Below are 20,623 nucleotides of genomic sequence, written 5' to 3'. Positions count from 1 at the left end.
TGGTTTGCACACGGCTGCCCCAACCCGGGCGTCCCCTTGGGTAGGGGCGTCCTCAGATGGGAATGGGCCCCTTTTATCAGTGGCACCTTCTCCCTCAGGAGCAGGCGGAGACTCCTGCCCTGCTAGATGGCTGTCCAGTGCTCTCCTGGAGCCCTGCGTGCTTTGTGCCGTTGCTGTTCTTTTGGAACAAACAACAGCACCTCCTCCGTCTTTCTTGCCTCCCAGACAGAGCCTGTCCCTGGCTCAGACCCAAGGAGGGCCCGAGTGGAGGAGGGAGGCCATGGGAACCACTCTCCTGGCCCTGCTGGGGGTGTTGGGAGGCTGTAGCAGCTGTGATGGCCAAGGGTGGGCAGCAGAGAGAAGGGACCAGTGTTCACTGGCTTGTGGGAGGCAGCTATTGCCAGGGCTACAGGCTCTTTAGAAATCTGGCCACTTACAAGTTCATGAGCGAGGGAAGACACTTGGCAATCCTGGCAGGACTGTCTTCTTTTGATTGTTGCTGGGGGAGGGAAAGGGCGCCGGGAGGCCAGAGCTGGGAACCTGGGTGGCTCTGCGTCACACCATGTGGCATGCTCCCCACAGCTGACTGGACTGAGGGGCCTTTCACAGGGACAGGAGGCCGGGCTCAGCCAGCAATTTGGGAACAGGCACAGGTACCCACAGGCAGGGTCAGCAATAGCTCTGTGCATTCCAGCAATTTCTCAGTGCACTAGACCTAGGAAATCCCTCTGGAGCTATGTGCAAATGGGATTTTTCTTCCTGAATTAGTTTTTGGCTATTGCCCTTGTTTGGGGGTAGGGTGGGGTGAAAAAAGTTGGCAAAGAAAGGCAAACTGACATTCATCTTTTTTTGGTAGCAGAAGCCGTTTCTTACCTTGTTGATTTTATCTGGAAATGGTTCTGACCCTTGGTGCCCCAGGGTTAGGATCCGGCCCCAGGGCTAGGGCTCCCAGGTGCTGCTTTGGGCTGTCTTCCTGAGTCCTGTTCCTGGAGGGACGAACAGATGCAAATTTTCCCTGGGGAGAAGTCTCCCTTAGAGCTGCAGAGGCGGTGTCCCTTTAACAGGAATGCAGTCTCCTGGGACTCCTCAGGTAACCACAGGGACAGGAATACATTGTAGTCACATTGAGACTTAAAGGACATTTATTTTTTGAAAGGGTGGAGGGAGACTTTACAAGAGTCTGAAGCCAATAACTAGAAAAGATGATAAATAAAATACAAAGCCGGTATGTTGTGGCAAAATTTCAGAAAACACACTGAAAAAAAATCTTTACAGTTTAAAACTGCTTTACTTTATACATAATTACAAATTAATATACAGCATTTGGGTTTTAACCCCTTTTTAATCTAATAGGATTCAGCACAGAAATGTTCCTATAGCATCTGGAAACAACAATGAGAGCAGAGGTATGAGGTGTAGGTAATCGCCCTCCTGCATAAACCCTGGCGTCTCCTGATCTCCTGCGCGCTGACGGGGTGACACGCAGGAATCCACAGACTACACTGTGACTGCGGGCCAGCCAACCAACAGGTCCCTGTCAGTGCCCTCAAGCCGCCCAACCTGGCAGGTGGTCACGAAAGGCAGAATCATTCAAGCGGGGTGACGACTGGGGTGAGCAGAGGCCGGGTTCCGCCTGCGTGTCTGGAGCAGGCCGTCACGGTCTGTGGCAGGAAAGACTTTAACCAGTTGGGTCTGCCGTCTTTAAACCTTAGCGAGATGGAGAACTAACTCAAGGTCTGTCAAGCTTTTCACAAACTAAATTAGACTGGTACGTGGAGAGAAGCCTTTTTTTCCCCTTCCTTTTTTCCCCCGTTACGGCAGCATTAGAAGATTTTCATTGTAAAACCTGGCCAGCAGGCAGCAGATTGCAAAGCGCTGGTTAACTAGGAATGTTACGCTACGCTGAAGGAAAATGAAGAACCACAACAAACAAATGCTCTGCCCTCTTCTTTGTCTCTGAGGATCAATCACAGCAACTGCGCCAGGTGGGGCTGGGACCCCAGGACCACAGCCTGTGTGTCCCGTGGTCCTGCTGCAGGAAGGCAAGTCACACATCCCTCAGCCAACCACTGCCACCACAGCCTCAGAAACCACAGGCTAAAGCTCTTTCTGGGCTTCCGCATTCCAAGGGTGTCCAGGCATGGGGGGGTTGATGCCCCCTGGCAGAGTCCGGGGTCCCCTCCAAGCCACAGGACTGTCTCTCTCAACAGGCTTTCCTGTCCACAGGGCACAAGTGGCATCCCCATCAACACTGTATGGACAACTGCAGCTCCAAGGCCAATACCAAGCCCTTGGGGAGAAAGAACTGGCCATGGAGAAGGCAGCTTTGGGACCAACAGATGACAAATACAGTATCTCTGTGACTGGCACCCTTGGGTGAAGTCTAAGGTTACGGTGCTACCTTTTATTTAAGGCTGGGCCTATTAAACCCCTACCCACTAATACCCGCCCCCCTCCCCCCATGAAGATACAGCAAATTCCAAGAGTCTCGAAAACTTTTGCTCACTACTGCTAGTACTAGGGGCATGGGAAGAGAACAAATAGGGAGACTATCAGCAGAGGAACAACTCTTAGTGGTATTACCCTGAGACACAAGAGGAAAAAAAGACTCGTACCTTTACAAAAAAACATCTTGATGATTTCTTCCCCAAAGACAGCTCTTAAGGGGGTAGGAGATAGTATGCTGGCAAAGGCTGGATTGTGGCAGTTGGCATGTCTTTAACCCTCTCCATTTTCAAAGCACACAGCTAACATGGTTGATGGTCTGGAAGGGGAAGCCAACCGTTGAGGGCATTTAAAGTGCACGCGTCTCCCGACTGGGATGACAACCACTGAGATGAAGCTTTAGAGAAGATGTGGCCTCTTCCAGAAACTTAGATTCCGGAAATCTGGGGGCTCTGGATGGTGGCTCCATCTGTCCCCCCAAACCTAAACACAAGGTCAGGTGCCTGATTCCTCACGCGTGGTAGAGAGCACAGCATCCTGGCCAGGGGACACTGGGGAGGACTGGGTCGGAGTTGCCCTGGGAGGCAGCCCTTCTCACAGGAAAGAAACTTCAGTAACCAGGGTGGGCCTCGAGGCCATAAGCAGAAGCAGGAGCAGCAACAACCCCAGGCAGCTCCCCAGCGTGGCCACAACGCCCCCAAGTCCCATGTCAAGGCAAAGGGTCTGGGTAAGTGGTTCTCTCTGTGCTGCAGACTGTGCTGGGGAGACTGACCCTAAACCTGTCCAAACAGAACCTGGCCCAATGACTGTGCATGGGGGTGGATTTCCATTTAAAAAAACTACCATCAAACAACCAAGGCAACTAAAACCTTATAACCGGCTGGGGGTAAAAGACACTGTAAAGTTGAAAGCCAGCTGTGCAGGGATGTACATAAACTCAGTGTCCAGGGCGCTTTTTGTGAAGCTCTCGTGTGAGAACAAATCCCACCATCCCTGAGCCAGGGAGGCCCAGCCCACGTGCACAGAGGGAGGATGCAGGTCCGTGCCTCCCAGCAGAGTGTCACTCTGTGGGACAGGGACCCACAGAGGGGACTCTGTGACAAAGACAGATGGCTGAGCTCCGGCTGGATCTGAGGAAAAGTGGGACAGGTCGGCCTTATGGAGCTGGACTGGTGGCAGGAAACAATCTAACTTTTTGCTCTTTAGGGTCTTTGGGGAAGGGGGTTTGTCAGTGGTCTATTTCTGCGGTTCAAGAGAAAATCAGTTGGTTCTGTTCTAAAAGTATATTTCTGAAAAGTAAGAAATCTCCACGACAAAACTAGGCACATCTAGCCCCTGGGTAGCGAGTTTCTTAATTCTCAAGGAGAGAAGAAGACATCCCTTGATCAAAGGACGAGGTGGGGGTGGAAGGAGGCAAGGAAACCCTTCCCTCAATCCTTCATTTTCCTTTGGGCCTGCAAGGCACTTTAACTGACAAGGAGGGTAGGGATGCAGCGTGGGCTGCTGTTCACTTCCTGCGTGGGTAAGATGGTTGAAACCGTTGGGCTGGTGTGTTTGCCTTTCACACACACACACACACACACAAACACACACAAATAAATAAAACGAGTCTAAGCTAAAAATTTTAAACCAGACCTCTTTCAAATAAACTGAAAGATAAATATCTCCATCTGCAAGGCCAGCTTGCAATTCATCAACAAGCACCAAGTTACAGATTTTTTTGTTTGTTTTTAAAAGTATGTTTAAAGACCCATACTCCTGAGGGGCAAACGCAGGAATCGAAGGCCACATTTAAAGCAGAGAATTTTTCCAGGGTTTCCCCTCAAGGTGGGTAACCACATGGCAGGGGCAGCGGCCTCTGGAGGGGACACGCCCTGCACCTCCCAGCTGGTGATAAGCCTCAGGGAATACAGACCAAGACACAGTGGGACAGGAGAGAGAGAAGGAAAAGAACAAAGAGGCAGCATCTTAAAAGGGTGAAGTACAATAACCAACAGACCTCCAGATTTAAAAATTTTCTGAGGAATGAAATCTTGCCAGGCCTCCTGACAGCAGAACTTTCCCAAGCCACACATCTCTGGGCCAGCTCTTCCCTGGGTCTGCACTGGTGGAATCCACTAAGTATGGGACTAACACCTAGCTGAACTTGCTTCTTGGCCAGCTCTCCAGTAGCGGGGGCCCCACCTGGGCGGGTAAGTCGCGCCAACAGGCCACCCTCTCCCATGGGGAGCCCCAGGCAGGAGTGGCTTCCCTGGAGAGCCACCGTGAGGTCTCAGGAATACTGCCACTTCTGAGTGGCTGGTGACAACCAAAAAGTGTCACACTGCAGGGTGATGGTGAGGTGGGCTGTCTCCTTCATCTATGCCCAGAACATGTGGGCAAATATCCTTGAACCTATATGATTTCTTCTGGATTTGATGAGATTAGCCTTTTTTTTTTTTTTTTTTTTTTTTTTTGAGTGACTGAAACACCAAAATTAAGGTGGTGCAGGTCATCTGCTTTTTAAACACATCAAGCCTTCTCTCACTGGGGTTCACAAATGTTTGTTGTCCCTTCTAAAGTGAAATGAGACATACACACAAAAAAAAGGATGAGGAGTGCACAGGGTGGGTTTACAGGGAGACAGCCTGGAGGACCAGGGGGTGAGTCTCCGAGCCTCGTTCCCTGACTGGTGCTGGGCAGCGCCCCTTGCGCACAGCTGAGCCTGCCAGGCGTCTGGGACAGACCTGTGCAGTTCCGCGTACCCCTGTATATGCAGACGGGTTCTTGTACACATTTAGGTAAAGTTCAAACTCTCTGCTGTTGGATTTTTGGTTCTGTTCCCCAAAATAAAAGGCAATCAGAGTTCAGACCTCATTTGGAAACACTTTCAGCCTCTGGGAATTCCTGTCCAAAACCACTGCCTGGACTTCTGGGGCCACTACTCTCGGTGTAACATCCTCAGTAGGGCCGGCCCCAACCCACAAGTTGTTGGGTTGCCAGTCCCGGGCCTCCTTCCCCACCCTGATCCCCAAGACAATGTGCTGCTCTGGCCCAGGACCTGGGGCAGCGTGGCAGGGCCGGATGCTGGAGCTGGGGCATCAGTGTCGGAGAGTGTGCACAAAGGACAGCAGGAGGCGGGGCTGCAGCCGCTGGCTGGGATGGGAGGCAGCTGCCTCAGCAGAGGAGCAGGTCAGCAGAAGATCTCTTCCCCCTCTGCGGATACTTCCGAGGCAGGGCCATCTGGAAAAAAGGAAGCCAAGACAGGAAGAAATTCAGAAAAAGCTGCTCTTTTCATTGGTAAATTCCCTCCTTTCCTCCCCATGCAAACATGCGTCTTCTGGAATGCAGACGGAGAATGGGCTGATGGGCAATCCACTCCCGCACCCGGGGCTCCCCAGCTATGCAGGAGACGAGGTCCTCAGCGACGTCCTCCTGGTCTATGGCTCCCTTTAACTTTGCAGAGACACTATGCTTGCTGTTTATAAACAGGCCCAGAAATAGGAATTCCCTTTAACCTCCCACACAGAAGAGGGAGAGCAATCCTAACAAGAAGTACTCAGACCCTTGTATAGTGTAATTTGATCGTGAGCCCTGTGGCAGCAGGCATGTCGGTTACTCCACTGAGCTTCAGTTTCCCAGGGTGTCTGGGAGTTAGCAACACCCATCTCACAGTCACTTGGAGGATGCTCATCAGGTACCATTATTATAATTACTGGGCTAGGCCTTAAAAGGCAGGGAAGGCTGTGGCTGCTGCCTTCAAGAGAGTTTTAGCTCCTCACCTGGACAGCAAGTACCTGAGAAATGAATCCACCTTTGTACTTTGCACATGTGCTACACAGAGTGGGTTCGTAAATGCTCTGTGAATTAGTGTTCTTAGTGTAAGTTCCAACAGTCCTTTGTGGGCAGAGCAAGTGAGTTTGGTGAGACATATGTGGTTCAGCTTTTATATGCCTGAATGGCAGGCACCATTTTTATCCCTTCTATGCTGCTAAAGCCACCCATTCTTCAGGGACTACGTGGCCAGAGGAAGACCTCCTGTGTGGAACTCACCACCGGGCTGCGAGCGGCTTCCTTTGCTCTTCTTCTTTTTTTCCTTCTTCTCCTTTGGCTTGGCTAACCCAAACAGGCGGGTGGAGGTGGATGTGGAGGTGCAGACTGGCGTCTGGCTCTGACCCTCTGGTATTCTGCTTGTCTGGCTTGTGGAACCCAGTATGTGAAAAGTCCCCTTTTCTTTGTGTGTCCGAGAGAGGCTGTTCCTTTTGGGGGACACTGAGAGTTCTGAGTCCAATGACCCTGATTTGGCTATTGAAGGTGCAGATGGCAAGGGGGCCTCCTCAGGACTGGGTGAGAAGGATGGGATTCTCATCATCTTGGTGTGTTGATGGAAAACCTGCACATGGTCAAGAGAAGAGGTGTGACTTGGAGGCTGGCAGCATCTGAGGCGCACACTCAGTGAACACTGCCCAAGATCAGTGTGTCAGCCCACGAAAACTTGTTGCAAAAATATCCTGAACTTCTCAGTTCCATTTATTCCCTCCCCAAAGTAGCATCTATGAAAATGCTAAAAATATTTTTGATACCATTAATAGTTTTTATTATCAGCATCATAAAGGTTAAACCAAAGATAAGGCGAGGTCATCAGTCTAATCCGTGCTCTCTCTGAGCCTTGCGACTTTAGGAAGCCCCGCTACTAACTACTGGGATGGAGCTGGAATCCATCCTTGTGTCATAAAGAGCACAGCAGTGTCACTGTCAGCACTCCCATATGTGAAAACCTCCCCAAGAGGCTAAACCATGCCCTCCTAAAGATGTCAGTTTCTTTTTCTTTCCTCGTCCAAGGTCAGTCTATCAAATGGCAACATACGCATCAAGAGACAGGTGGATCTGTACACTCAAGCTTCCCACCTGCCACAAGTGTCCCTGTTCCAGAATAACAATGGAACATCCCTGAAATAAACTCAGGATGTTTAATCGGTGTGCTTCCCATTTACGTATCATCTCTCCGTAACAGAGGCTGCCTCCCATGGTTTCTGGGAGGGGCTCCTCCCTGTAGCTGAGGCCCCTGGCCTAGGACGAGTTCTTTCAATAACTCGGCTGTCAACATCATGACTGCTCTCTGTGAGCACAGGCACTGTGCTCTGGGGGAAGGGCTGTGTCCTCGGGGTGTCCAGCTACAAGTTTCTTTAGGTGGGGCCATTCTGATTTCTTACGTGGCACAGAGCAGAGGCGATGCTCCTGAAAACCTGGCCGGCTCACTGCCATCCTCAGAGACGCTGAGGCTACTCTAGCCTAAGCCAGTGATGGCTGAGGGAAGCACCAGTCAGCCCTGATGCCCATTAACTCCAGTGGCCAAACCCCAAAGTTCATTCCCCTCAACCTCTGAGAGATGCAAAAAGGAGAAAAAGACTCACTTCCTCACCTGCCCCTTGGGGTATGTAAACAGATGCTGGAAAGTCAGCCTTTATATATCTACTCACTTTTTTCTGGTGCTCAGCACACAAAGGGTTTTTGGGTTTGCAGGTCGTGACCCTGTCTGGACGATAACCAGTAACCGGTCGCCCAAGGTGACCTGGGCCCTGACAGGGACCAGCTCCCCCATGGTGACAGGCCCCCAGGTACCTGGCAGGCGTCGCGGTCGCGCTTCAGCTGCTCCTGCTCGCGCTCGAGCTGCCTCTGGGCGGCGCGCAGGCGCTCCAGGTCGCTCTGGTAGGTGCCCTTCCTCTGCTGCAGCTCCTCCCGCTCGCGCTCCAGGTCTTGGCGGCCTCGCCGCAGCTCGTCCTCGCGCTGCGCCAGCCGCACCTCACGCTCCTGCAGCGCCCTGTCGCGGGCCTCCCACTCGCGCTCCCGCCGCCGCTTCTCCTCCAGGTGCTGCGCCTGCTGCCTCTGCAGGTTGGCCAGGTCCTGGCGCTGCTTCTCCAGGCTGCGCTGCTTCTCCTGCTCGATGAGGGAGCTGGGCCGGGATGCCGTCCGTGTGAGCGTCCGCTCAGTCAGCAGCAGCTTCTGGTCCTCGATGTAGCTGTCTTGTTGCAGCACCACACCCTGCAGCAGGGGACAAAAAGGGGGGGATAATGCGCCTCTGCCTGGAGGACGTCAGGCTGCCCGCACCCTGGTCAGTGGGCACGACAGACTATATCCCTGCCCTGGTTTCTAAACTGCCCTGGGAAGAGTGCTCCGGGATAACCCCAGGCGGCTGTCAAACAGGAATGTCAATGGTGCCCGGACTCAGATTTTGGTTCAGCTTGGTCACTTGCTGCTTGTAGTGGACAGCCTTCTCTGGGTGGGGAGTGTGTGTTTTGAGGTGGGAGGAAGTATGAACAGGATTGGTTAGATCTTCAAGAAAGGAAGTGAGCAGAATTTGAGGCTACTTCCAGAAAGGTCTAAATAGTAGCTGTTTGAGGAGGGCTATTCTACCCATTTACCACATGGAGACTTGGAGTATGCAAATTTACAATCCCGCACCGCCCTCCTAGACTGAAACCATCCCCTCTGTGCACACTGGCACAGCAGAGCTCCGCTGTCAATGGGAGCCTGCATCCCACCTGCTCACGTCTAGTCACAGAAAATTGACCATACTCTACCACTGTATTTTGTAACCTTTCTCATTATGACAGCCAGTCTTCTCTAGTCTGAAGATTCCATTTACCCATAAAAAACCTATAAACCTCAAAAGATCTAGGCCAACAGTACTCTCTTCATTGTTTTTCTTGAAATAAGGAAGTGAAGGGATAAAGGAGAAGGGCACATACCTGCAAAGTGCTGAGGAGCTCGTGGAGATGGATGACGCTCTGGACGACCTGCTGTAAAAGAAAATCAATGGACCATCACACCATCTGACAAGAACCCCCTTTACTATACAGCAGCACGGGGCTTGCATTTCAATGAAGTATTTTCAAAGTGAAAGCACTACAGAGAAGATGCCTGTACACAGAGCCAAGAAAAACAAAACAAAGTAACTGTGTGTGTAGGAGGGATGTTAGCACACATTAAAAGGTATTATAAAGTTCCAATTATTGTATGACTAGCGCAGAAATCTCACACACACATACCAGTGTAACACAACAGAAAGCCCAGAGGCAAACTGCAGAAATTAGTATATAAGTAGCATTTCTCGTCAAAGGGGAAGGAAAAGAATATTCAGTGAGTTGTTCTGAGAAAATAGGCTAAATCTCTGGAAGAAATTCAGTTGGTATCTAGATTCACAGAAAAAAACCATTCAAATAGACTAAAATGTTAGGTGTAGAAAAGAACCATAAAAGAGCTATATGAAAATATGAGAATGTTTTCTGATCTTGAAACACAGGCTTTTCAGAAACAGAAACAATGGAAGAAATCACTCACACACACACACACAATTTCAACTTTTACTATGTAAAAATATAAAATTAAAAGGCAGAGGACAAACCGAACAGAAAGGTAAACAGATCAGTAAGAAAAAAAGAATCCCCTAGTAGAAAAACAGGCAAGGAACATAAACAAAAGATACCAAGTTACAAAAAGAGCTACAAATGGCCAAGTATATATGTTAAAAATGATTCAACCTTATCTGAAATCAGAAAAATGCCAGATAAAGAAATAACCAGTTGAACTTATCAAGCCAACAAAATGTCAATTAAAAAATGATTCCCAGTATTGGTGCAAGATGAGAATGGGTAGTACTCTTGACCTGACAGGAAGAACACTATGTAACCTTTCTAGAGAGTGGATGGCACACTGAGGAAATAATCAGGGCCATGCCAAAAATGTGTGAGGGAGTTCCCCCTGGGGCACAATGAGATCAGCAGTGTCTCTGAAGTGCTGGGACCAGGTCGATCCCTGGCCTGGGCCAGTGGGAGGAGCTGAAGTTGCCGCAACTGCAGCAGACTTGATCTGATCCCTGGCCCAGGGAACTCTGTATACTGTGGAGTGGCAAAACCAAAAAAAAAAAAAAAAAAAAAAGGTTAAAAAATTAAAAATTTGTTAAAAAAAAAAGTGTGAGCATGCTCTTGGCTGCATCATTTAAAAACCAAAAGGCAGAGAAAGAACCTCTGGAAAGATAAAATGAATTTTGGCACATAATAATATGCAGCTGTTAAATAGCATACTTTGTACAAATATGCCCCAGGGAAATGATTCTCACATGTTAAGAGAAAAAAAGCAGTACTCTCCAGGGAGTACTGATACAAACTATAAAACTATTTTTAAATGATTCACACTCACAAACTTAGACACATAAATATATGTCCTGTAGAAGATAAGGTTAGAAATATGAACACCAAACACTTAATAGTGGCTATATCTCAGTTATAGAATGTTCGTTTTTTTCCTTTATATTATTGGGCATTTTTCATATTTTCTACCATGAACATGTATTCTTTTTCTAATACTTAAAACACACAAACTTAATTATCAGGCTTAGCCTTTCTGAGAATACTTTTTATTCCTCATTTAAGTTTATTCTTAATGAACAGAGAGAGAAATCACAGCAGATCAGCTGACTCTGGCTGAGCATCTGTGGTGTGTAATCCATACAGAAATGCCTGAAAACCACTGGTCTTGTACTATTTCTTACCTGACTCTTCTCACTAAATAAATATGGGAGGGAAAAGTTGGCAAGTGGAAAAATTAACCAAGAGCTACTACTTTTTAAGCGGCACCAGAGCCTGTGTGGAGCAGCTTTACTTCATTCAAGATGAAAACACTGAAAGGAGTTCCTTCAGGATACCACACTGTGCCCCAATGGGAACTCCACACATTTTTCAGCATGGCCCTGATATTTCCTCAGGATAGTTAGTGTGGACTAACATGTCAACAAACAGAAAACAACATCCTTTTGTGTTTTGGGGGAAAAAAGGCAAAGATTCCCTTAATTTGAAATTTCAAAACAAAGCTTCTTGGGGATTTAAGACATCATGTTAAAAGCATATTAAAAGCAGAGAGAAACACAGAGAACATCCTGAGAGGTACACCCCAGAGCACCACTGTCCTGCGTCCAATTCTAGCCTCCTGACTCAGTTACATGCTCAGAGTCAACTAAGTCTGGAGGCGGCAGTGCCTGCAGGAGGCTTCCTAAAAGGGACCCAAGGAGAGAGGGAGACCATGCAAGTCATGGGTTATCCCAGAGTCAGTGGAACTCAGCTGGAGGGGGGTGAAACACTGGCATGGCAACCTCCTCTCTGGCCAGGGGATGCCAAGGCTACCTTTTGAGTAAAAAGCAATGCTCAAAGAAGAAAACCCAACTTCAGCTGTAGGATAAGAAATTACTATGCAGAATTACCAAAAAGGTAATTTGCCAGGTTCTAGACCATGGCCTTCGGTGCCAGGCTTGCATTACAGCAAGGGTGGCTACAAATTCTACTCAGTGTGCATGGATGGGAGTGTCATAGCCCATGTTTAGAGAAAGCAAGGGGTTTCTCAAGGACAGAGAAGCAGAGGCCGTTTTAGTGGGCAGTACTCTGGCAAAATGACAAGTTGATGGCCTGGGGAAGGGAAACTGACAACTGCCCGGGTCACAGCCAAGAGCCAGCTTGCTCAACAGTCAAGTAGAAATGAGCATTCCTAACCTAACAATTATGACAAAAACATATTCTGTTAAATAGCTCATAACGTTCTTACCTCACTGTTTCTTTTAAGCATAAATACCACGTTAGCATTTCCACCCTATAAAACAAAAAAAGTACATTAAAAAAACCCCGAAGATTCTGAGGCAAAAATAACAGTCAGTGTGTCTGTTATGCTGTGACTTCCCATTTTTGTTCTTCTCTAGTAGCCTCTCACTGCAGGCCGAACTGTCATGGAGGCTTTGCCAAGGGTTCAGGTGGATGTGGGACATTTAAACAGCCTCTTAACAACACTGGTCCAGCCAGGGCAGTGGCAGAGCTGTGTGTGTCAACACTGTCCAAAGCCAGAGAGACTCAATGGCCAAGGGCGTGGGGCTCTTAATTGTACGGTTTGCTTAGATATGTGCTTTCCTCTTAAAGTGGGAAATGAAAACAGCAAATCAGACTGGACTAACAAAATCAGAATGGACTAATTTCAAAGATTATGAATTCAGAGGAAAGGCCAGGGAGGACTTAGAGAGTATATCTTAGAAAGAAATACCTTTTTCAAACCACTGTCCGATTCTGTTCTCCTAAGATCTTGGCCATCATCTCCCTCTTCCTTTTCACCACCTAGACAAACAAACAAGGTTTTTTGTTTTTTTTTTAATTTTTGTTTTTTAAGTTGTGAAACCAATTAGTCAAGAAAATACAATATACATAGCTCAAGGACAGAATATTTCTGATGTCTATTAATGCCAAAAAGGGGCAGGCCCTTGGTGGCAGCTGAGTGATTGTTAATGATTTCACTGATGCAGAACTAGAAGCAGAAAGAAACAAGTGTTACTTGGCTATAGCTTAGCAGAGATCCCAGGAAAATTTTTTATTACTCAAAATAAACATAACACTGGGAGAGGTGCCTGAGTGTTTTAGCAGCTAGATACTTACTAGGCTCTGACTAAAACATTTACTGACTGAGGGGGGGCAGAAGACAGAGGAAATGGTGCTACAGAGTACAGATCATGTTTAGCTTGATAGCCAAGGGCTGCCTGTAAGGGCAACGAATTCAAAACCACTGACCTTTTGAAGCATTCATCTGATGGCTGTCAAACCCTCCAAAGGTCTCTGCTCTCCGGGGCAGGGAAACAGGGCCCACCATGCCTTCTTGCTCAGTAGGGCTGCTCACAGTCTGCCCAAGGGTGCCTCCCAGGCTTCCACTCACCAAACTCTGAAGGATCTCCACTGGAAGAAAGGAAACACGCAAAACTGACATCTCCTTTTTCAATGAGAAATAGAAAATCTCGCGGTAATACATTATATGTACGGGGAATATGATCAGAACATTCCAAAGTGACTACGGGATTTCCTTTATTCAGACAAAGCTGTCAGCTCAGGATATGTGTTTTAGTTGGATCTACTGGAAATGCAGAGATCAGTCAAGTGAAAAAAAAAAAAAAGAATATATATATATATATGAGACCTAGGAAACTGGAAAGGGTACAGGGAAGGCAGAGTAATTTATTGGAAAGCTCCTGGCTCCTAGAATCAGATCCAAAGTAGCTAAACGGAATTCCCTAGGAAGTTAGGTGAGCCAATTTGAGACCAACAGCTAAAACTGCCAAAGTTGTCACCCCTCCCATAGATAGAACAGTCTAAGCATCTGAATTCTCAAAGTCTTTTCTAGAGCAGCAATGTCCCACAGAAAGGAGAGAGTGCTGAAACTAGAATAAAAACTGAGCAGGAGAGAAACAACAGAGATGAAGGAAAAAAAAGGTCCAGATGGAATAAGGGAGGAAACAGAGGTAGGGAATCTCCTAAGATGAGTCATTGCATTTTCTAGAAACATTGAAAACAATAGAAGAGTCTAGTGAAGTGAAAAAACCTCATGTGAGCCTAATAACTGGAGAAATTTATTTCACACAAAAATCGGCAACAGAGAAACAGCAAAGTCAAATCCTACACAAAGTTAAGAAAAGAGGGAGCAAGAGAAAGATCAAGAGGCACAACTTCCCTACACATGATCAAAGCACATCAGAAGGACATGTCTGTAAAATAAGTGCGCTAATAACATGAGAAAATGACATAGACATGAAAGAACCTAAGTCAGAATCAGAAAACACAGAAAGGAGGCAGCAAAACTCAGTGGAAACCAAAGGAAAAAATATATTCCTTTAGAAATGAAAACTAAACTAGAATATGAGAGCAAATAAACCCAAAAGAAAATGACCTAAGAAAATAGGTGAAAGAAAGACTATTTAAACATTAAAAAGATGAAGATATAAAAAGTATTATGGGAAAGCAGCAAGTACTGAAGACAGGCAAAGATGACCCAACACATGAATAGTGGGAGTTCATGAAGAAAATCAAAGCCAGGGAAGAAGAAAAATTCTAAAAAATTGTAATTTAAGAAGACTTTTCTGAAATCTGAAAAATCTGAAATGACATATCAAAATAGAACACTGTGAACCTGAGAACATCAACCCAGAATATCCAAAACCAAGGCATATTCTAGACAAACTACTTGGATTTAGGGGAAAAAAATCCTTTGGGCATCTAGGCAAAGAGCATGTGACTTCTATGAAGAAAATCAAATTATGATCAGACTCTGCTGGCAATGCCTTCTTTATGCCAGAAAAAAAATGAATGATGTATCTGAGAATAAAGATATCCAAAGGAAGAAAACGTCACAACCAAGGTTTATATTCAGAATAGACTTTCAAGTATAAAGGGTACAAAATTATTGCCAATACGCAAGGACTCGGTATATTATCCTCACGAGCCTTTCCTGAGACACCTACTAAAGAATATGCCTCAGACACCCAAAATGACTGGAGGGAGAACTCACATAAAAGGTGGTGGTGGTTCTTGAAGAGTGAGGATTATAGGTCAGAGCTAAAAGTTAACAGTGTAGACACAGTATAACGGTAAAGAAAAAAAAAGGGCGGAGAAGGATGGGGATAGCATATAAAAGTCATACACAGTGATAACAGTATTAGCATTGTTCTTCTGATGTGTGTGTTAAGATAGGACAAAGCCAGTATGTAAATACAGGATATTCTATTTCTATGATGTATGCTTGAGGACGAGGATTCACAATGTGGAAGAAAGGAGATACGGACGTAATATGGAAGTTACGTAAAAATGCTATAGTCCACAATTTGAACTAAACATATATCAGTTTGAATACACTACCCCACCCACCCCCGCCACATACACTTCCTCCCAAGTGGTCCACTGAAAAGGCTCAACATAGTAACAACGAAAACCCCAGCAGCAATAACCATCTGTAGTACCTAGACTGTGGTCTCAAAACATCACTTTCCACTAAAAGAGACCAGAACTTCTTAGAGAAATGGCTAATTCCAGATATGGCCAGAAAACAAGAGAGGCCTGGAACATCTTAATATACCAAATAGCAAAGATGCTCTCAAAGACTACTGCGGTGGCATCCAAAAAAGGACTCAGGAGCCACACAAAGAGGTGCTCATTGCAAAGAGCTTTGGAACTTTTAATAAGGACAAGAAATGCAATGACTTGAAGTCAATCACATGTGTTTAAATTCATGAAACTATAATAATATTTTAAAAGTTCTGGTCACTTTCACAGAATGACCATAAATCAACTATGTTGAAAATTGGTAAACCTAAGCATCTATCCCTTTGTCTTGCTCATTACACACACACACACACACACACACACAAAGAAAAAGAAAAAGAAAGAAAATGAGACACTTTGTGTCTCCAGATGAAAGAGCACAACACTGTGAGAGCACAGTTTGCCAAAAGTATTGGGTCTGAGCAATTGAGCCTCGCAACCCAGCTGTGAATCTGAAAGAAACAGAAGACAGAAAAACAGAATTACTGCATAAATAAAAATCCAAAAAGAGAAACTTATAGGTTAAAAAGCCCAAGGATAAAGGGATTGGGGGGTAGGTAGGACTGTAAATGAAGAATCTTAAAAGGCTTATCAAAAACATAGGAGTGTGACTAAACCATGGTGTCTGTGAATAGGCACTTGGCCAGAAAACCACAAAGAAACCTGAAGTGATTATTGTAAAAAGTCTTAATACCTTCTCCTTTTTGGAGGCAGGGAGAGAGCTCTGAGGGAGACAGGACATGTGGAAGGGCTTTAGCGGTCTGCCACATTCCTTTTTTTTTTTTTGGTGGTGCCCATGGCATGTGGAAGTTCCCAGGCCAGGGTCAGAACTCAGGCCACAGCAGCAACCTGAGCCATTGCAGTGACAGTGCTGGATCCTTAACCTGCTGCACCACAAGAGAACTCCAGGCCACATTCTATTTCTTGACCTGGGTAGTAGGTACAAGGATGCTCACCTGATAATCATTTACTAAAGAAAAATGTATTTTGGATTGTTTTCTATATTTGTGTTTCATCTTGCAAGAGAAAGAACTGGTAGATATTAGTATGTAAACCAACGTGGGAAGAGAAAAAGAGTGGGTGATGCTGAATGTAAATTACCCTCATTTATTGCACTTTTCATTAATGGTCCTCCTTTGAGAGCCTCTTCTGTGTTGGAGCGAAAGAGGATTCTAGAGCTGTGTGTTGGGGAGCAATCCTCTGGCAAAGGAGTGCTGCACTCAGTCATGTCCCGGAAAATCATCTCCTTCTCTTCCAGTAAAAGCAGGATCTGTTGGTCCTTTTGTTGAAGTTGCTCTGCAAGTGGAGGGACAAGTGGTCTGGTGAGCTGCGATGACTAAGACATGAGTGCCACCTTGTGGTAATGCATGGGACAACAAAGAACAGACACACACCCCCTCCACACCCCTTCATCATGAAGGCAGTTACCAAGTTTTTCAGCTGTAATTTCTACCTGAAAAATTATTCTGGGTCTATCTAGGAAAACACCAGAATTTCTGATATAACAAGTCTGCATTTTGTTCCACTTTCCTGCCTCCTTTTATTTTTTTTTTGTCTTTTTGCTATTTCTTGGGCTGCTCCCGCGGCATATGGAGGTTCCCAGGCTAGGGGTCGAATCGGAGCTGTAGCCACCGGCCTACGCCAGAGCCACAGCAACGCAGGATCCGAGCCGCGTCTGCAACCTACATACACCACAGCTCATGGCAACAGCGGATCGTTAACCCACTGAGCAAGGGCAGGGGCAGAACCCGCAACCTCATGGTTCCTAGTCGGATTCGTTAACCACTGCGCCGTGACAGGAACTCCCTTGCCTCCTTTTTTACATCTTAACCCACACTCTTTTCTGGCTTTTGCCCATCACTATGCATATGCTCTTCCTAAGATTATCCTTCAATACTGAATCCAATGAAGTCTTTCCTCTTTTGCAGCATGGGATGACTCCTCCCTCCTTTTAAAACTGTTTCCCGCCCCGCTTGGAGGACACTGCTGAGTCTTTTCCTACCACTCCTTCTCTGGCACTTCACAGACCTGCCATCTGTCCCCGAATGAGTATCTGGGTTTCCCCCGTAGCCCATCCTAGGCTGCCTTCTATACCTTACACACTTTCTTTTGGGGGATCTTATCCACTCCCATGACTTCAATTACTTCCTATGTGCTGATAACTCACAAGAAGCAAAGCAAATCCTACTCACTTTTTGAGCACCAGACCACAGTGTCCCACCATCTCTGCCTAGACACCTCGTTCTCTACAGGTCAGAAACCTCTGTCCTCCATTCTTGCCACCCTACCTCCTCCTTGAAACCTGTGACCTCTTCTCAGTCAACTGCTTCACCCCCATTAACCAAGCTGGAAACTTGGGACAGATTTCCTCTCCCCTGTCCCCCACCCCCAGCAGTTCCTTACATCCACCCCACACCAACCCTTTCTCACCAAACGTATCCCAAGAGTCTCCTGACTGGGTTTTCCACTCCCAGTGGGCTCCTCCAACCCCATCCCCCAAGCAATTCTCTTAATTGGATTCAATACCAATTTAAAAAATTTTAAGTTTAAATTTTGCTAAAAAATGCTATCATTCTCTATTTGCCTTTCAAGATGCGGTGGATTCCTAGCTTAATCTCTCATCACTCAGCCCCATCTCTCTGGACATGGCAAACCTGTCACTCCCTGGTAGACATGTCAAGTTCCTTTCCACTTTTCACCTAACTCTTCATCTGGTGAGCTTATTTTTTTCAGATGTAGCTCCTGTGTCAGCTTCTCTGCGAGACTTAGGACAGGCAGGCTCCCAACACTTTCTATGTGCCTATGGTCTATTAAACCACTTGGTGGCCTGTCTTTTATGTATGTTTCCTCTGCCAGAGTGTGGGCTTCCGAGTGGTAGGGACTTAGTTCTAGGAATCCTTGCATCCCTAGCACCTAGCACTACGCCTGGCCAGGTGCTTCACACACGTGAAAAGAGGGAAGTTTTGATCTCTGTCATCCTAATCACAGGCCAAGAAATTTGACATGATGGCTCCAGTTTGAATCTGTCCATCTTTATTCTTCCTCCTTTCTGAGGCAGAATGTTACCACCTCACCCTGCTTGAAGGACTAACTGAACTGCCTGGGTACTTACATTTATTTGACTCTGGGCCTCATTTCTACCCAAAGCATAGTAGTGTTGACTTCAGAACATTCATTTAGCGACAGCAAAGAGGGATGAGCACCAGGCTCAGAGGCCGGGCTCTGCTGGGCTGCTTGGCCCTTGTGGGCCTCAGCTTTCTCTCTGCACAGTGGGGGGTTAGCATACAGGTCTTCCAGGATGCTTACAAGACTATAAGAAACAGTAGGGCCTCAACAGACAGTGGTCAAACATAACCCACAGGCACACTTCTCCCCAAACCACTTCTAACACATTTGGGATGCATGGCACAGTGATGGGTGACTGATACACATTATTAGCTGGAAAATTCTTTCCCCCAAGGACTTTCTCCCCTTCCTGTTTTAATCTTAGATGTGACCATGCATTCTGGAAAATTCTTCTGTGACAAAGTACAAAGACTGTCACCAGGGTCCAGGGACGCTGATATTGAGACAAGAGAATCAACATCCCCTCCATTGAGCATCAGATACATTCTTTTTTTTTTCTTTTTAGGGCCACACCCACAGCATATTGAAGTTCCCAGACTAGGGATGAAATCGGAGCTACAGCTGCCGGCCTATGTCACAGCAACGCAGGATCTGAGCCGCCTCTGAGACCTACACCACAGCTCACAGCAATGCTGGATCCTTAACCCACTGAGCGAGGTCAGGGATCAAATCCGCAACCTCATGACTCCTAGTTGGATTTGTTTCTGCTGCGCCATGACGGCAACTCCCAGATCCATTCTTATGGCTGCTTTTCACCAGGACCTGTATCAGTTCAGATTTGGGTGCTCCCCTTCCTGCTGGGATGGCTCTGGGACCGAGACACAACCGGGGCTCTGTGTGGCTGACCTGCCCCACAGGCAGGGCCTCAGACCACTCCACCGGCTTTACCTTTTAACTCCCGGGCTTTGGTGTCCAACATTTTCTTTTCTTCCTCATTCTCACTAGGAATTCCTTCATCTTCATCTCTGTTCCTAATACAACCACAACAAAACAGAAGACTCTTAAGATGTCAATGGTCCTGACGGCTGCCCAGTCCATTATGAAATCACAGGGGCATCAGGAAGCAAGGATGGGCTTGGGGTCTGACTCACAGGGTGTTGATTGTGTCCTGGATGATCTGAATCCAGCTGTTCCGCTCCTCTTTGGAGCTGGCATGGACTTCCACCATCTCTGGATCTTTCATCCCCATACTGATCAGAAATAAACCTTTCTCCTCATGTGCCACTTCTCTTACAATCAGTTTCTTCAAAGAGATCACTGTTGATTTCTGGTCCTGGAAAAAGGGGAGAGGGCGGACATAAGACATGAATACAATAGTCTAACTCTTATGACAGCTTCCAACTAAGGTAAGACTAGCTGCCCTTTAAAAGCATATGGCTTAACAAACAATGGCAGATTTGGGAGAAAAAGAAATAACTCATTACTTCACTTACTTTATCAAACAGAAAAAAGATTTCCAAAAAGGAAACGAAAATTTAAGGCTATAAAGGTTCGAATCATGTTTTCTACATGATGAGCCCTTTCAGGTTCATCACAGAATCTGGTTGGAAATGTTTTAAATTGGCACAATTTGAAAAACAATTTATGAGCAATACTCTAGTGACAGATTTCTTTTTAGATCAAATACCAAAGGCCCTCAAAAGGATTATGAGGAAAAAGAAAAATAATTGGGAGACTCGGGGGTGGGGGGAGGTGGACAGAAAACTGCAAGAGCATGTAAGAAATAACTTGGAGGACTCTGTCCTGGGCCAGTTAAGTCTGAGGGGTGGGAGAGCAGTAATACTGCATTACACTCACGACTCACCCTCCCCGTATTAACTGCAAACTGAGCACTGTTAACTACAAACAGTAGAAGAACAATTCCACTTACCAGTGACGCAAAGATGTATTTCTGGTCTTTTTCTTGAAGGAAAACTAAAATGTCAGTAAGCAGGACCGCTTGAACCTCTGCAGAGTGGAGAGGAGAGACCAGTGAGCAGAACCAGCAAGAGCCTTCAGGCTTTATTAGAGACTAACTCAGCAGCACACCCACGGGCACATGGGGTGGAGATCACTCCTCCCGGATCTGGTCTTGAGACTTTCAGAAGCATTTTAAGATGGGATTTATCACCAAAGCTTTGTTGTAGGAAGGCTTAAAAGCACTCTGTGCTGGAACGATATATCCCATGAGCAAGGTTTTT

The 20,623-nt window shown here is 46.5% G+C and overlaps 1 protein-coding gene across 2 annotated transcripts in view; it reads right to left on the bottom strand.

Annotated features, from left to right (window-relative positions):
- Window positions 1,125-20,623, bottom strand: part of AKAP13 (A-kinase anchoring protein 13) — a 333,471-nt gene continuing 313,972 nt past the window's right edge. For both annotated transcript variants that reach the window (XM_021099912.1, XM_021099911.1), the window contains 11 exons: window positions 20,314-20,390; window positions 19,535-19,716; window positions 19,332-19,414; window positions 16,419-16,613; window positions 13,023-13,184; window positions 12,505-12,575; window positions 12,019-12,063; window positions 9,174-9,224; window positions 8,047-8,466; window positions 6,478-6,817; window positions 1,125-5,667 (listed from right to left, as the gene is read on the bottom strand). In XM_021099912.1, coding sequence (XP_020955571.1) covers window positions 5,618-5,667; window positions 6,478-6,817; window positions 8,047-8,466; window positions 9,174-9,224; window positions 12,019-12,063; window positions 12,505-12,575; window positions 13,023-13,184; window positions 16,419-16,613; window positions 19,332-19,414; window positions 19,535-19,716; window positions 20,314-20,390 — 1,676 coding nt within the window. In that variant the 3' untranslated portion in view covers window positions 1,125-5,617. The remainder of the gene's footprint in view (window positions 5,668-6,477; window positions 6,818-8,046; window positions 8,467-9,173; window positions 9,225-12,018; window positions 12,064-12,504; window positions 12,576-13,022; window positions 13,185-16,418; window positions 16,614-19,331; window positions 19,415-19,534; window positions 19,717-20,313; window positions 20,391-20,623) is intronic.

The sequence above is a fragment of the Sus scrofa genome, chromosome 7 (genome assembly GCF_000003025.6).
Source record: "Sus scrofa isolate TJ Tabasco breed Duroc chromosome 7, Sscrofa11.1, whole genome shotgun sequence".
In the NCBI taxonomy this organism is placed as follows: Eukaryota; Metazoa; Chordata; class Mammalia; order Artiodactyla; family Suidae; genus Sus; species Sus scrofa.
The sequence above is the reverse complement of the archived record's forward strand: the minus strand, read 5'-3'. Positions and strand labels throughout refer to the sequence as shown.